The following is an 18,511-nucleotide window of genomic DNA, read 5'->3' on the forward strand; positions in this document are numbered from 1 at the left end:
GACTATACCCCTCTCTAGGGCAACACAAATGTAGTATAATTCCTAGTAAACATGCCTTGAAAACATTAGTGGTTGCTTAGAGGATATCGTAGCGATTGTATTCACCTAGGATTTCATGGGCTCTATTGCATCAAGCATAGTGACTACCGCATTACACCAATAGTTGGGCGTAAGAAGCACAATCTGTTTCCGCTGGGGTTTAAAATATATTTTAGATTATTTATTTTAAAATTTAGTAAGTCCATTCAAGATTTCAACCTCGTATGCATTGTGTGCTTGCACATATTATAATTATATTTTATGCTAGAAATATTTTAATATGATTATACATCTATCAAATGTATTATAGATTAATGTGTTAAAGTTTAGTTTTTGGTATTTGGTTTCTTTGTATAATTAATATATATTTTCTTTATTTTATGGACTGTAACCAGATTTATGAGATGTGACAATTAGGTTTGGAGACATATTACAAATAGTTCATTGTATTTTATCTAGAAAATTCTTGATTTTGAATGGAAGCAATTTAGTTTATTTTATCTATTCAAATCTGAGTTTCTGTAGGAACTCATTTTTCATAGCATCTTTGTGTAATTGATTGTGATTCTAAAAATAGATTAAAAAAATCCTGGACCTATTGAATGAAGGGATTATCTTGATGTTGAAAAAGGAAGTGGCCTATCAGTATACAACTTCTACACTAGAGGAGGAGATGGATGACTTTGACATTACATTGAGGGAGCTAATTGAGTAGATAAAGAAAAAGGTAGGAAAGAAATAAAGACAAGAAGATGAGGCAAATGTTCCTCCATGAGTTGATCCCCTTCTTGCTGCACCAGCTGTAGTTGTTCCTCCACTAGTTGATCTCATTCTCAATGTTGAAGAAATAATAGATCCATATACTACCTTTTAAACTCAATGACAAGATCTCCAATTGTGTGAAGATCCATTGGCTCCCTATATGTGATAGAAAAAACAATTTATTTCATTATTTTTCCTCAATTTCAACAAAAATACTTGAGGGTGATTACAGGTCTCTAAAATTTCACTTTCAAATATAGTTAATGTGTAAGTACTTTATTAGAGTATAATTTGGTGAATACAATATTCTTACACCTTGTACGATTTTAGATTTTTTTATTATCTAATTTTTAGTTATCAGCATGATTTGATTTATTTTTGTTATCTATGATTTATAACTCTTTCTTTCTTGAGGATTTATTTTATCTTTTGGCCTTAGTTTTACTTAATGATGAGTGTTTGACGAAAATGAATTAGGATTAAATGTTGATAGTTCATTTTTCTTCAATGCATTATATAGATATAGGATGAAATCTACATGTTAGTTTAGTTTCAATAGTCTACGTCGAAGTAAAAATAAAAAACTTATTAGATTTTTTAAATGTATAATTATTATACAAATTCCAAGCATATGTCTAAAGAGTTCCACATAGAGTATTTGATAGAAAAAATCTAACACATTGAACATTATTTTCTTATTTTTAAAAAACCACCTTAAATTTATTTAATTTAAGATTTATAACTCTTAATTCATCATTTCTCTAATATAATTATATATTATTTTATTTTATATAAATTTGATATATTCATAATATTTTTAATTTCTGATTATTAATTACAAAATAGAAATAATATTTTAGAATAAAATTGATACTTAAAATTTCTCTCTATCTTATCTTTGAGTAATAATCGTCCAGAGTTTGAACTCTCTATTATTGTTCTTACAATTCTTGCAATTGACAACTAAGAGAGGCATATATTGAAGCAATCAACCATTTGATATTATTTAGTGGTGATCAGTAGTACCAATTGCCTTGAGGTAGTAAATTGCATTCAGCAGTTTATTGTCTCCAAGTTGGGGTAGAAAAAATGCAATGACATAGAGAAGTGCGCCATCAAAATGAAAAACTCGCATTGCTTTAGAACTTCTACAGTGGATTGAGAAGATTTTGCGAGTAACCAAAGAAGATAATGAATGTTTCATACTCAAGCTTGGCAATAGAATTGATAGACACATGCTTTGCTTCCCTGCAATGTTTTCCTTGCATGATTGAAATTTGTTTTTTTGGCTATAGTTCATTTGGTTTCAGTGATTGGAAGTGGTTATTTCGAAGATGGAGTTCTTTTTTTTTGGGAATTAGAATTGGGCTACTTGAAGGTGCGAATATTTTTTTGCTGTTTGTTACATTTGGAATTGATTTTAGGTTTGTTCAGGGCATGGAGTTCATTTTGTTTTTGTGTTTGGAATTAATGTTTCTCCATGTGAGGAATGAATCATGCTTGTAATATATGGTGGGATTGTAAGGAATGGAGTTGATTTTGCTCCATGCTTGTACTAGATTTTGGGCTTGTGAGGGATCGTCATTAGTGCAAATTATGTTTGAAGTTGATCCTAGTGTCTCATGGAATATTGTTTATTATAATTTTAAAAGATTATGGTTTCTTATGAGATGTTGTTTATTTGAAAATTATTTATCTATTTGTTTTAGGATTGGCTTTGGACTTTTGTAGGAATGGACATCATTTTCTTTCTTATGTTCAAAATTGATTTGGCATTTCGAAGGAACAAAGCATTGCAGGATGCAATGGTGGTGATGTTTTTAAGAGAAAAAAAATTGAAACATAAAAAAGTTACTCCATTAGAAATGTAATTTAGGTGTTTTGGTTGGACTATAGGGTGGACATTGACTTGCCTATGATCAAAGTACGATTTGAGTATTTGATGGTGGAGAATTTGACTTTAGGTATAAATGGAAATGTAAAAAATTATTTGCTTCATAATGAGCACATTAGAGTTAATAATTATTATGATGTCATTGGTGTGGTCAAACCTCTAGGTGAGTGATGAAGGTCGTCATAAATTGAATAATATACTAATTTTCTTTTGTAGATTGGAAGCATGTCAAGTGTTCGATAAAATGTCGAAAAGAGATGCAATCCTATGGACTTAAATGATTGCAGGTTATGCACAAAATGTTAATGTAGAGGAGGCATTGGATGTTTTGTGCCAAATGTGATTGTTATTCATACATCATATTTTTAAGTTAACATTGCCAGTAAAGTTATCCAGTGATTGATTTATCAGCCACACGATCCAAATGCTTCTCCATTGTTTTTTTAATATTACATCCATTAGGTCCGTGCATTTGCTTTACTTCTCTTTCAACCTTTGCAGGCTTATGCAATTCTTGAGGAGTAGAAAGAAATTCATGTGCCCAAAAAGTCACAAAGAAGGAATTTGAATCATTCTCTTTACCTGTAATGGTGGAATGGGTTTTAGCACATGCTCCACATTTATAGGATTGGTTGTGATGTACAATCTTATTCATTCTAGCGACTAGCATATGAGCGTACTATCAGGAAAAGTTGAGAGTAAATCCATGGTCCAATCATGCAACCTATAACTTAAAAAATAAAATTCATCTGCAATTCCATTCTACTTATCCCAACTTCACTTTAGTTCTCCCATTTTGACTACATAAGTTGGGCACTAGGGTCATACAAAGTTGAAAGTGATGCAACTTATTTTAAAGGTGTAAAAGTAGCAGTCACGTTGTTACTCATCTTTTTTTTTATGAGTATTTATGCATATAGAAGATACATCTATGAACTCATTATTTTCCTCCTAAATACTTTTCTATGAAACCAACATGTGTTTCAACTACTCTTCACTTCCTAATACCTTTTCTATGGAACCAACATGTGTTTCAAGTACTCTTCACTTCTTATTATGACATCTTCAGTTGTAGCTAATGAAAACATCAAATACCAAATGGAGAATGTTTAACCTCCAATTTAGTTATGGACAAATATATGAAAATCTACTTTGACAATATTTAATAGTTGAAAAGACCCTGATTGAAGATATTTACGAGAACATAATTCTTCATGAATTAAAAAGTTAGTACGATCATTTTTAGTTTTTGTTGTTTTATCCTATTTGTTCTTTGTTTACTACATAAACATCCAACTTTTGGATCTAGGATGGAACTCATAGTACTTGACTATATTGTTTATTGGGATTGAGGGTTCTATCTTGAAGTTATTTATGATTTTGATCAATTAAAGTGATCAAAATTATAATTAATTAAATATGAAGTTGAGACACATGATGTTTTAGTACATGCAAGAATGTATTGTCAGTGTTTAATTTTCATAATTAAAGTTATCAATTGTTTTTTATAAATTAGTTTGTACTTTCCCTCGTAAAAGTACTACTACCAATAACAAATTGTTAGTTAATTAATGGATAAACAACCTAGAGAGTTGGTAGTTCACAATCCAGATTGTTTTGATGGGGAATCATAAGAACTCAACTACAATATAGCTTAGATAGTTGGTAGTTCACTGTCCTGATTGTTCTAGCAAGAAATTTGAAGAACCCAATTGTTGCAGTAACTAATGATATCTTTTGTGAATCATAATGATCAATACAAGATACATAGTATCACATGGATTAAAATAATTTTGGGGTTCATGCAAGCCCTAAATTGTAGGACTTCACAAGCTAGTACTCTAGCAATAGAGATTCAACACCTCTAAGAATGGTGGGCATGTATTCTGAGAAAAGATTATTTTGAGGCATATATATTACTTGCATACTAAATCAACTAAGTTAGTATACTAGTCAACTAAGAGTCAAGCAAGATTTTCTCTTTATGTGAAAATTTGTGGATGTTAATTTGTATCCAAATATAGAACTAGGATTCATTAAATCACTTTCTTGAAACACAAGGCATGTGAATCATTGCACAATGTTATAAAATACATAGGATGCACACCTATTGTTTGACATAATGTTCGTCATAAAGGAAAGATGTTATATAAATTTTATTAGATTTGTAGCAACAAGTGCACAACAAGAATCACAAATGTAAAATGTACAGACATAGACAATGCAATTTAACCATTGCTTAATGTAAAATGTACAAGCATACAAAAAGGCATGTGAACCATTGCATAATGTTATAAAATGCAGAGGATGCACATCAACTATTTGAATTAATGATCGATGTAAAAGCAATGTGTAACATAATATTTCATATGTTATAATTCATCGGACGGTTGTTTCGAAAATTGATTGTTATGTCCAAATATTTATGGTTTAACAATGCATAACCTTGGACCTAGAGATACAATTGCTAGTTTCATACGAAATAAATCCTCATCTCCAAACTAACTATTTAAAAAAAACAAATACAAAATACAAACATCAAGAGAGTTAAAAAGAGTAATAAATTTCACACGCACACATAAAACAAAAGATCTTGACCTCCACGGGACTGGTTCTCAACGCATCCTCCAATATAATGACTGCGCAGCAAATTCCTATGTCGATCTCGAAAACAATTCTCAGGCATTTTTTTCCATTGTACAATATCTTTTATATCTGCGAGTACGTAATCCATGGATGCTCTGACGGATCCTCCATAGTATTGTAAGGTAAGGACATTTTTCATCATTATGCTAATTGATTTCCAAGGTTCCTGGTATACACGATTAATATATGTTCTACAGGCTATTCGACATATACACGTTGGCTAGGGCAGAAGAGGAAGAAACCAATTTAGGGTTGTATAAATAGATGGGGGAAACAATGGAATCGGTGGATGTGAGATGGGAGGATTTGAGAAGGGAAGCCCGTAAAATTGAGGGTGATTTGGATGTCAAGCTTTCTTCTTATGCAAAGCTCGGAGGGAGGCTTGCCCATGGAGGTAACTCAAATGTGATCCGTTTAAAATTCATTTAAACTGATGATACGGAAGGATAATACGAATTGTTCATTGCTCAATACCTTTAATGTTCTTTTAATCGAGATAGCTCTTGCAATAGTATATACACTTTGAAAGCTCAAATATTTGATAGGTTTTATTTATTTATTAAAGTTTTTTAATAGCATTTCATGTGAAAGGCCCTGTGATGAAGGGTTCTTTCTTTGAAGGCAAAATATGTAGGCCATTGCTGTAATTTTATTGTAAAAAATGTCTGCCGAGATATTATAAGAGCTTGACTAGTTAACATAAAAATTTGTATGCATTGGAAATCTCGTGTCTTATCGAGTGGCTTTTATGAAATATGAGGCAAGTTTGGATTAAGTTATAAAGATTTAGTAATTATCATACCCCTACTATACCATATGTCAGATGGAGTTATCTGCTTCCTCATTAACGTGAGGGGAATGTGAAGCTGGGCGTTTTCTGTGGTCTTTTTTATAAACGATAGTTACTGAGATATCATGGAGAACACAACAATTGCTTTTTCTGTTTTTGTGCCTGACATTTAGTGGGCAAAAGTACAAGCAGCCTTTTTTACAATGTGAACTAAACATGAACCACATTATTAAGATTTATTATCATGGCACTTCAATTTACCTGATAATTAATGTCCTATTAACGACATTTTGATAGCTTGGTTGGAGTTATATGCTGCATTTTTCTGGTGAGGGGTATATGAAGCTAGTCCATTGCTATACTCATATTGTGATGCCCCAAATAATGAGTACCCAAATTTTGCCCCAGGTCGCAATTTTTAATTGTAACTAACTCTATGCTCCACGGAATTTCAGGATGGGGATGGGGATGACAGGACTTGTTTCCGGTTCGGGCACTCTTTAGGGCCAATTTTTAGGGGACAGTAGGGGATGGTTATTTAAAAATAGGAGATTTTATATATATAGAGGATCTCAAAGATGCATATCATAACATTGATAAAGCATTCATCATAGTCAGATTAGAAGCTTGATGCATAACATTAGACTTGGGTTGAGATTTCACATGTGCATTGATAAGCAAATAAACAAAATTCAAATGCTTTCATTGTCAATATATGACATACATGTAACAGAAATGCCCAAAGAGTCCGAGTTTCAAGCATGAAATGACATAAAATATTAAAATGTAAATACTAGAACTAAAGTACTAAACAATAAACATGGAAGACCATAATAATATACAACTATCTATAATCAATGGATGGTAGGTTAAGAGTCTAAATCAAGCAGATTTGATGCCCTAACCTCCTCTTTCAACTGTTGTTCACTCCTTGACCAGCTGATCCTCCTCTTACTGCCCTCCTCCTTTGTGAATGCGAAAATGAATTTCTTTTTCTTCATTTTGATTAATTTATGTGCAGATTAGGTTTTGGCACTGTTAAATGTGGTTTAGGTATCCTTGTGGGCCAGCCAGCTCTTTTCAAATTAAAATATATATTATTTTCAAAACTGGCCGTCCAAAAATGGCTTGCATCATAGGGGATGACCAGGAGCCCCCAAGATGTCTAGAGGACTCCAAGGAGTCTCCTAGCCATCCCAGGGACTTCTTGCTGTCCCCTATGTCTCCAGTGACTCTCAGAAGCATTTCAGGGGCTGTTACTTGAATTTCTTAGAAAAAGGTACGAGAGAGGGGGACATGAAAATGACATCATCATCTTGGTACTGTATCGGGGACGAGAGTGTTTTAAAAAAATCCAGGGGACGCATTTTGGTGGAGCATAGAAACAAAATAGTGCTAGAGAGACCTTTCATTTTGATTGAGACCTTGCAAAGAAGTTAGGAATTATTTATAATCATAATTAATGAACTAGATTTCTTTATTTATAAATAAGCATATATTATAAGTATAGATTTAATCACAAAATTGTTTCAAATCAGTTTAAGAAGGCTCAACCATAGAAGAGTTAAGTTAGGACGACTCAGTAGGGTGCCCTAGAGATCCTCTAGCCAAGGTCCAAGAGTAGACACACCAACCCTCTTGACCTCATGTGCCCCATGCCGTCCATATGAGGTGGATTACCCAGTGAGGTGTCCTATAATTCTTCTTTTCAACCTTTCCACTTCTATTCTTCATTCCATAATGAACATACTTAATGCATTCAGTTAACTTGATAGAGAGCTTGAGGAGCATTAATAGGTTGCGTTGGAAGTCCATCCTTTCTAATCCCGAAGTCAGTTACCTTTGTGCCCTTTTGGCTGCACGAAACTTTCTATTCTTATATCACGAGGTGGTGTACCTAGAAGATGACCCCATTACTTGTTAAATTTGAAGCAAAGTAAGAGAGATAACAAAAACAACACAAACAAATAACCTTTTTATGTTGGGAAAAACCCTCCTACTTGAGGGAAACAACCCAACCCCACAAAATGATACCTTTATTATTATATAAAGAGTACTCCTCAAAGTCTTTCACAATCTTTCACAAATTAATCAGCTTCAAAGACTTATGCCAAGTGCAAACTCCCATAGGAATATACAAAATGAAATCTCTTCCGACTTTGTTAGAAATAATTTGTTGATAAAGACTTAACAACAAAGACCAAACAAATACACTGATTAGCTCCAGTAAAATTCCACAACTTGGAGAAGTAATCTGGGGAAATGACTAATCAAAGTAAGAAACAAACTCTTTTAGGCATCTTGAATGTACGGTGACAACCACAACTCTAGACTTGAGTGAATGCTTAGATAAATATCTACGTACCTCGGGGATGCGTCCTCGCCCGAGAAGCCAAGGTTTTCGAGATAGGGACGTCCTTGGGCGAGGGACGGGTATGTGACATCCCCCTGCTGTCCCCAATTAGGCAAAAAATGTAGGGGACGTCCCTGGCACTTGGGGACTTTTGGGAGAAAAAGAGCGGACGACTGGCCATTCCTTGTATAGAAAGGGGACATCCAGAAGTTCCCTAACCGTACTGCCGCCCCTGTTTTTTGTGAAGCTTAAAAAAAAAGTTAAAACAAAAAACTTAATTTTGTTTGTCCCTACTTGGTCGTCCAGTGGGCTCCGCCCCTCCAAATGCCCTAAAAGGGTCAAAAAAGACCACATTATGATTGTTATGTCATTTGTTTCGTTTTGCTTGTGAAGTTGGAGTGTGTTGTAGCTGGTTGGGGTTTCCATTTTGCAAGAAGAGGAGGTGATTTTTTTGCTTCCAAGAGCTTGAGCAGCAGTATGCTTCATTTTTCTATATATTGTTTTCTATGTTGAACTTGAAGATGATGATGAAACTCTAGGACAGCCCCTCTACCCTTTGGGCATATTTGGATTTCCTGATTTTTATGATATTGTTCATTGCCTATGTAACCCCAAGTTTTCGGGATGGGTGGACAAGGAAACGGGTTTCCAGGATAGTTTTTTTTTTTGCAGGAACAGGGGACCGCAAGGGACGGCTATATATATATATATATATATATATATATATATATATATATATATATATATATATCTGAATTTTCAAATATATTCATCAATACTACATTCATCACAGCAACATAGTTTAAAATTATCAATTCCATTCATCAAATATTGATTCATCAATGATCATAGGGCATAGCAATCAGCATCTAATTGAGTCGTCATAGAAAATTCTATATAGCATCATTTTCAATCATCTAAGAAAATTCAAATAATCACTTTCAATCATCATCTAATGTTGGAGTTGATGAAATCCAACTCCAAAGACACCCAAGATCACCTGCAAGCAATAACTTGTCAAAGGGAATCCAAGGAAGGAAGAGCATAGAGCTAGGGAAAACCCCTAAACGGACATGAGAGAGAACAAGATATGCAAACACAAGAAATTATGTATTTACAATATGCAATAAGTGATGTTGAAAATACAATGAGGGAGCTCGAATATAAAGAGCTCAAGGAATCTCCTAGAACAAGCTAGAAGACGCTAGGAGATAAGTGTGACAACTAAGCATACATCCACATGAGGTGGAAAGTCCTCGAACAAAGTGAGAGGATAAGTATGACTTAGAGAGAACAAACTCCCGTATTGTCAGCAACTTATAACAAACTCCTAGACTACAACTAATAAATAAATGCATTAACCTAAGTAAGCTTAAGTAAATAGAATAAATAATTAGTAAATTAATTATTTACTCTAACACCCCCCTTAAGTGCAACTTAGGGAAATGCCGTAAGCTCACAAGACTAAGATGAAATGCAGAATGGGTCCTGTCAACGAGGCCATTTTAGGTACCCATGTACAATGCAAAATGCAACCTCTGAAAACGGAGAAAGAGAGAAAACCACGTGGGAAAAACCCCCCCCCAAAAAGAGGTAAGAACCTAGTGAAGAACTGAAGAAGCCTCCAACTAGGGGAATGTCCCCTAAAAAAAGAACAATGAGTGATCATGAAGAGCATCACTGAAGCATGAAGAAGCTGCAAAATCTGCCATAAAAAAGAAACTGCTGATCTGAAGAACCTCCATGGAAGAAGAAGGCATGAACTGAGCGTGTCTTTATGGTAGATGATCCATCTCACCGAAATGCATAGGTAGCCAGCCACTGCAATCGCCTCGTATATAGGATCAACCATTGAATACATAGCTCACACTAACGAACCATCGAACCAAGGATGAATTAGAACAACAACATAACCCCCCCTTAATGCAGACGGGGTGAGATGACAGGCAACTGAGAAGGTGGACCAAAATCCTTTGCAGACAAAACCAAGAACGACAAGAGAGGAAGAGGTACAAACACCTGTAAAGACACGGTCACACTGACGCTGCATGGGGCTAATGTCGTGGAAGGGACACTCACTTGACAAAGGGAGAAGCCTAAAACAGCAAAAAACTATCCCCCCCATGGTGCTTTATAAAAATAGTGCAAGTACAACTGACTAAAAAACAACGTTCATGACCCCCGGAATGCAAGAGTGGCACTTTATCTCAGTCCGATACATAAAAGTGCTTACAAATGATAGCTACAATGATCAAAACCAAAAACAAGCTGCAACAAAACAAAGTACAACCCAAAACAAAGGATCCCATACCAAGAAAATGATCCTCGGACCTGAAACACCCAAGATATCCACCATGAACCAAAAATGCCAAAACAATGATAGAAAGAGCATGGTGTAGAATCTAAAGGAAATGACAGCATTTCCGAAAAGTAGATAGAACTAGCTTTCTAGAAATATAACGTTTTCAAAAAATGGACATGAGACGCAAAAGAAAAGCTTGCCGGAGTCAAAAACAAAACTTCGGACTTTGACTAAAAAAAGGGCAACAAAAATGCATCAAAACCTAAAAATACCTGCACCAATGTCTTCGTCTTGGAACTAGCTTTCTGGTGCTTCTTTCGGATCGAAAAAATAGCTCCGTATGCTCAAGTTATGGCCAAAAAATTGAAGGTAGGTCCAAAATGACCTTGAAGGAGAGGTGCAAGAAGTGGATGATGCAATGTTGACGTCATCAAATTGCTGGCTTAAAATTGACGGCTAGATAGCCGTCACAGAACAAAGAGGCCACGTGGCAAAGATGACGTGGTAGGGGTGACGTGGCGGGTCCACGTGGCAAGTGCCACGTGGCACCCAGGTCACGTGTCACCCCCACGTTGTGCCAAGTGGCAAAACTGACACGCTGTGCTGCTGAGTGTGCAATAGCTGCGGGTTGGTGGCGGACAAGCGCTGTAGGAGCGGAGGCGGCGGGATTTGGCGTCGAACCTGTCGGAGGTGGCGGGCTGGGGAGGCGTTGCGGCGGAGGAAATGGCGGAAGGGCTCAGGCCGAGCGCAGGGCGGTGCTGCTTGCTGCAGCCGCTGTGGGCCGTGCACGGGTGGCGCAGCGGCGGCGCTGCAGATTTTGTTTATTTTTAAAAAATTTTTGATGCCGATCGTCCGTACGACTGTACGGAAGCCCTCCAACCTAAAAAGTTTTGCCCCTCGGAGCCCTGTCTCCAAAATCGACAAGTTTTATATGAATCTTGACTGCAAACGGCCTTCTGGATCCAATGGCAGAGTCCGTTTGACTCCAAAGTGCTCCGAAAATTCGTTGTTCCCCTGATTTGAAGAAAAAATGCACAAATAAACTAGGGTTTGTGACTTCAAATCACGGCTTCAAAAATCCTTCAACGAAGCAGCAATGGGAAGGCTCTGATACCATGTTGGAGTTGATGAAGTCTAACTCCGAAGATGCCCAGGATCACCTGCATACAATAACCTGTCAAAGGGAAGCCAAGGAAGGAAGAGCGTGGAGCTAGGGAAAAACCCTAAACGGACATAAGAGAGAACAAGATATGCAAACACAAGAAATTATGTATTTACAATATGCAAGAAGTGATGTTGAAAATACAATGAGGGAGCTCGAATATGAAGAGCTCAAGGAATCTCCTAGAACAAGCTAGAAGACAGTAGGAGATAAGTGTGACAACTAAGCATACATCCACATGAGGTGGAAAGTCCTCGAACAAAGTGAGAGGATAAGTATGACTTATAAAGAACAAACTCCCGTATTGTCAACAACTTATAACAAATTCCTAGACTACAACTAATAAATAAATGCATTAACCTAAGTAAGCTTAAGTAAATAGAATAAATAATTAGTAAATTCATTATTTACTCTAACATCTAAGTGCTTACAATACCATTAGTAAGTCATGAAATGAATCAAATGAGACAATGAAAAACATCAACTTTCAACAGAATGAAAACATTGAAAAGTTAAGACTTAAACAATTAAACTTTCAAAGTATCAAGTTATCAACCATGTCTATCAATGATCATATTGATGTATAATCATTCTATTAATGTATCAACTATCAATGATCATATAATGTCAAGAGAAAACACTTACAAGTCTAAAACATCAAAATCAAAATGAAAGCAAAGATACTATGACAGCTGCCCCTAATCATCCATATCAAAGTCACTATCACTATCATCTTGAGCCTCGAGGGATGCATCATCCAATGGAATGCCAAGCAATCCTGGCAGTGTGTCATCCTTATCAACTTGGGTGGCATCCTCGGGATCAATATCCCACCATAAAGTTAGATTCTGTTGATACACTGGAGTCTTACGATCTTCAAGTCGCAGAGCACTATGCACAGCCACTAACTTCTCCACTCGTTTAGAGGTAAGCCTATTCTTCTTCACCAATTCCTCGTTGCAGCAGAGGAACTAGCTACCTGTGAGAGGAGACGAATTGCAAGCATCTTTAACTGTGGTGCATCTGATCCATGCCATTGCCACCAACCAACGGGGCTTTTCAATGCCATTATGCTCTATCCACCTTTGCCTCTGTTGTGCCAAAGGTTGGACCATCAAGGTTTGTGAAGGCAACCCATTGCTCTTGAAATATACTAGATTCTTGAGACGAATACATCTTTTGAAGGGCCTTCATAATACCATGTCTCACCTCATCATCCTGGCTAGGAGCACACCTTCTAGGCCTAGGCTCATACCATTTTGGATTTAGTGCATAAGCTGCCATGTGAAGAGGAGTATTCATAGTATTCCACCTCCGCAAGAAAATTGGATTAATGTACTCCTCATATAAGACCAAATCATTATCATTAGCCAATATTATTTGCTTCATCTTTTGAAGCATGTCGTCTATAGTCTCATATATCTCCCCAAGGCTAGGAGAGTCTGTATTAGCATATCTGATGACATCCACAACAGGAGAGATGATTGAGCAAACATATCTGCAATTAGAATAAGAAGAACATTTCAATTATATATTTTTAAAAGTAAATGACTGAAAATCAGAATCTTTTAAATTTAAATCAGATTTTAGAAATCTGAAAATTGAAAGGATTTATGAAACTTATGATTTCCAACTGAACATGAGAATCAACAATGTCTTACCTCATAGTAGACCACCAAGCATCATAAAGAATCCTTTGTTTGATGGCTTTTCCTTCAATAGTGTTTGATGTAGGCCACTTATTCCACTCTGAATTCACTGCCATTTGTTGTAGAGCATCATGCACCTCAACCATCCTCTCTAGCAGAATGTAGTAGCTAGCATATCTTGTCTCTACAGGTTTGAGAAATTCCTTCTTTGAAAACATCCTAAAGAGGGCAAGTGTAGTGTGGTGGTTGCAAATAAACATTTGAATCTCTCTTCCTTGTGTCACCACTTCTTTTACCCAAGACAATTTTCCAATGTCCTTCAATGCATTGTTCAATGCATGAATGCAACATGGAGTCCAAAAGATGTGCTTGTAAGCACCCTCCACCATCATTCCAGCCAATTTGCACACGTGCTGAATCAGTAATCACTTGAACAACATTTGAGGCCCAACCTCCTCTATGGCCTCTCGTAGAATGCCAAATTGAAAATTTGCATCCTTGCGTTTCCCTGAACAATCAACTGCCTTAAGAAAATAAGAGCCAGTTGCGGATGTGATAATGACATTGATAAGTGGCCGATGTCTAATATCAGTCCACCCATCCATCACAATGGAACAACCAGTCTTCATCCAAGTATGCCTCATATCCTCCATCACCAAACTCACATTGGAATATGCTTTATCAAGGAGGGTAGTGCGTAGTTTATGATCTCTAGGGGGTACTGCAGAGGGGCCTACTGAACTTGCATCTCTAATCATTTTCTTGAAGAATGGTGATCGGGCCACATGAAATGGGATGGCATGAGCATAAAAGAAATCAGCAATTGAACAATCTAACATTTCTCGTGCTTTTGTATAGAACAAATTTGTAACTGACCCTGGCTGCCCACTATCGCTAGCCTTCCTCTTTCCCTTTTCATTTTTTTTTGTTCCCACACTAGTAAACACACTATCACTGGATGACATAGAGTGAGTAGTAATACCATGAGTAGATAACTGTGAAGGTGGAGGCATAACAAAGGGCAAACCTTTAGACTTGTATTCGGCCTCCATGTGCAATCTATAACACTCTAATTTAGCATCCTCCTCTAATTTTTTACAGTATTTAACTCCTTTGCCCTTAACCCCCAAGAAATGAGACCACACCCATGTGTAGCTCCCTCTAATTTCACCTTCACACACATGACATTTATAAATCCTACTTCCACCTAAATTTTTCTTTTTGACATTTGTTGGATGAACAAGGCAAAGTAGAGGCTTTTTAGGATTAAAAGGACCTCATGCAAAGTCTTTGAGGACAACTGAAGGTATTTCAAATTTGTTTGTTATAGCTCTTGAATCACCACCACCTCCAAATCCAACTTCTTCACCCTGGCATCTTTCATCACTACTAGAACCATTAGTGCTGCTGCTGCTCATATTTAAATTTAATGGAGATCAAGAATCTGAAATTCAACAAAAATGAAAATGAAAATCAGACTTCTCTCTCATGACATACATTAAAAAATTTGTAATAAATACCAAGAACTTTAACACAATAAATATTAAATATTAATCTTAGAATACTTTAACATTAACATATTATCTTAAAATAAATAAATATGGATCGTGAATAAAATAAATATTATCTTAGAGGACATGCTGCCATTTCTTTTGAACATGTTGAAAATGGAAAATGGAATTGTTCTCTTGATTGCCATGAATTTTATTCACGATCCATAGTGGGGTCTTTGTAAAAGATCATGTATGTAATACAGCTCAATTATGGTGCTGTATTAGGGTTTGATGCTCGGCTGTCCTGCCTTTCATGATATGAAATATGATGACAGATTTTATCCTTTCAAAAATGAGCAGTTTGAACTATGTTTGGACAGTAACCTGTAACTTGCGTAGTTAGAAGCAGTCTGAACTATGTTTGGACGCAGCTTCAGACACGTGCTGCCCTAGTCTTCAAGATGCGTCCGCCCTTGTGTGCTAACCTTGCCGATGATTTGCATCTACCCTCCGTCCAAACTTGACTTGCGTCCAAAGTGACTTGCAAACAAATCGCCCTCCAAAACAAACTCGACCTGCAAAAAACTCGGCTCTTCAACCCTTCAGCACAACTTTGTCGGGAAGATTGGAAATGAAAAATATTTCCTCACTAAAGTTTTAAACTTTTAAACATTAACAAACTTAAAATCTATACATATAAAAAAACATTAAAAGTTTTATTTTTTGATATATTTGAAGTTTGACTCCCAAAATGTGGGGTCAGTAGGTGGCTTATTTAATTTTTGTGGTAAAAAAAAAATCGGAAACTTTTATAGAAGTCCCGGAAACCTCTAGGAAATGAAAATGCAGTCCTTGGGACAGTCAACAAGTTTCGGAAACTTGTTGACCGTTTCTTGTGTTTCGGGGATGCGTTTCTGATTTTCCTATCCAGGTGGGGACGGCTTGGAAATGTTTCTTGCCGTCCCCTCGTCCCCAAAACCGTCCCCATTTCCGAAACTTGAGTCTTAGAGGTGGAAATGCGTCCCTGGGTAACATAGTTCATTGCTAAACTTATATTTAAATATTATCATTTAAATATTTTTGTTCACATATCGATATGCAGATTGACAATTAAGTACTGAAATTGGTTATTGTTTCCTAGATAGCATTCAAATGGTGTATGTTAAGGTTCTATAATGTTTAAGCTTGTACCAATTTTATGCTTAGTTTCATATGAATGACATGTATATTTGCAAATTTCAGTTTATATTTTAAAATTTCCCTATATATATAGTTGTTCAATTTGGCGTCCCTCGCCGTCCCCAAAATCGCCAAAAAAATTTGCCGTCCTAGAATCCCGTCTCGCCGTCCTCGTCTCGGAAACTTAAGGGAACATAAATAAATATGCAGAGATAGAATAATTTGAAGACATCCACCACAAAATAGAGAGAATACTCTAATAGAATGGAAGCACAAAAGCCTTTGAAAGCTCGAACACCATGAAAAGAATGGATACTGCTCAAGGCATGAACACCTTCCTGGAATATATTGGCATTGAATTAGAGAACATGTATATCTTGATTAATCTTGATGCCAAAGATAAATTAATAATATTCAATAGTCGAACGGCCCCTCCTTTGAAGAGAGAGAGTCATAACCGATGCTTAAGGATACACGGACATGAAAGAAAGAAAACAACAGTTACAAATAGACTGCTGCATACTAATTGACAGTGATATGGTAGAAATGTGCAATTCAAAAGAATTGCTTCTGTCAACTCGCATCCATGTGGGATACCAAGAATAGGATGCAGTAGAGTGTAAAATAGCCAATAACATAACTGATGATAGGTGGCCAATAACCAATTGCCGATAGGTGACAAATATATGAAATAACATAGCTGCCAATAGGTGACCAATAACCAATTGTAGTAGAGCACACCAAAATTGCTAGAAGCGAGACTCCAACTGAGCACACCAAAATTGTTAGAAGTTCGACTTCAAGAGAGCACACCAAAATTGCTAGAAGTTAGACTTCAAGCGAGCACACCAAAATTGCTAGAAGCTCGACTTTAGGAGAGCACACCAAAAATGACAGAAGCTTACAAACAGAGAGAAGATCTCTCTTGAAGCTACACCAGATTTTCAACTCTCCCTCTTGGCAAGAGAGAGATCTTCGATTTATCCTTATGAGACAAGAGTACGGGGCTGCAACCAATCAAGTAGTTAATTCAATATTTCTCTAAAATTTACACTATTGCCATCACATTCTAACAATAGACTAATCTTATCTCAACATAATAGAATAAAAAGCATAACAATTTGAATCACAAAATACTATTGATATCTCCTAATAACAATATCAAAATACAACAATTGTTATCAAAACATATTTCATCATAGGTAGTCCTATAAGATGAAAACAAATAATTAATGTATAAAATTTCTGTCATGCCTGTTCGCAGAGGATGAGATACACCATGCCTACTTGCCGAGTGTGTTTAAATGAGGATTTTCACCTGAATCTTCTCCTTGAGAAGATTGTATTTACACCATGCCTACTTGCAGGGGGTGTTTGAATGAGGATTTTCACCTCAATCGAAGATTGTATTTACACCATGCCTACTTGCAGTGGGTGAAATATTGTCATCATGCCTACTTGTAGAGGATGAACACAAGAAACATCATTATATGACTTCACTCCCAGAGAAGTACTCACCATGAAATAGTTATTGAAGCTGAGATTCTCTCTCTGTAAGCATATCATTCTCCATTAGGTCAAGCTTCTGTCGGAAGTTGTTAAACTTCATTCTGGGAAGAGGCTTGCTGAGAATATCAGCAACTTGTTTTTCAGTAGAAACATACTTGAGTTCGATAACTTTCCTTTGAACCATGTCTCTTAGATAATGATATTTAATTTCTACATGTTTGGATCTATCATGAAAAACAGGACTAACTAAAAGCTTTCCACAACTTTGATTATCACACATAATCATAGTAGGTTCCACCATATGACCTAAAAGACCAGAGAGTAATTTGCAAAGCCACACAACTTCTTTTGCAGCCATACGTGCTGCTACATACTCTGCTTCAGCAGTGCTTTGAGCCACACAAGATTGCTTCCTGCTACACCAAGAAGTCATGGCTGAACCCAGGCTGAAACAATATCTTGAAGTACTCTTTCTATCAGAAGCACATCTTGCCCAATCTGAATTACAAAAGCTTGTTTGTGTTAAATTAGCTTTTGAATTTAAAAAAAAACCAAAACTCAATGTACCACAAACATATCTCAGAATATGTTTGGCTGCAACCAAATGAATTTGCTTGGTTCACACATGAATTGACTCAAAGTATTAACAACATAACAAATATCAGGCCTTGTGTTAACTAAGTACATGTGGGAACCATTGTGTTGTCTTTACATGATAGGATCAATCAGATAT

General features: G+C 36.2%; 1 protein-coding gene across 1 annotated transcript in view; it reads left to right on the forward strand.

Moving 5' to 3' along the window:
• The first annotated feature begins 5,356 nt into the window (after positions 1-5,356).
• The window catches only part of GOS12 (golgi snare 12), a 101,201-nt gene continuing 88,046 nt past the window's right edge, over positions 5,357-18,511 (forward strand). Inside the window, exons 1-2 of the mRNA XM_089804049.1 lie at positions 5,357-5,463; positions 5,539-5,735. Of these exons, the coding sequence (XP_089660175.1) occupies positions 5,606-5,735 (130 nt within the window). The 5' untranslated portion in view covers positions 5,357-5,463; positions 5,539-5,605. The remainder of the gene's footprint in view (positions 5,464-5,538; positions 5,736-18,511) is intronic.

This window comes from Cupressus sempervirens, chromosome 10, assembly GCF_028749045.1.
Source record: "Cupressus sempervirens isolate cs-2001-9-10 chromosome 10, ASM2874904v1, whole genome shotgun sequence".
NCBI classification, from domain to species: Eukaryota; Viridiplantae; Streptophyta; class Pinopsida; order Cupressales; family Cupressaceae; genus Cupressus; species Cupressus sempervirens.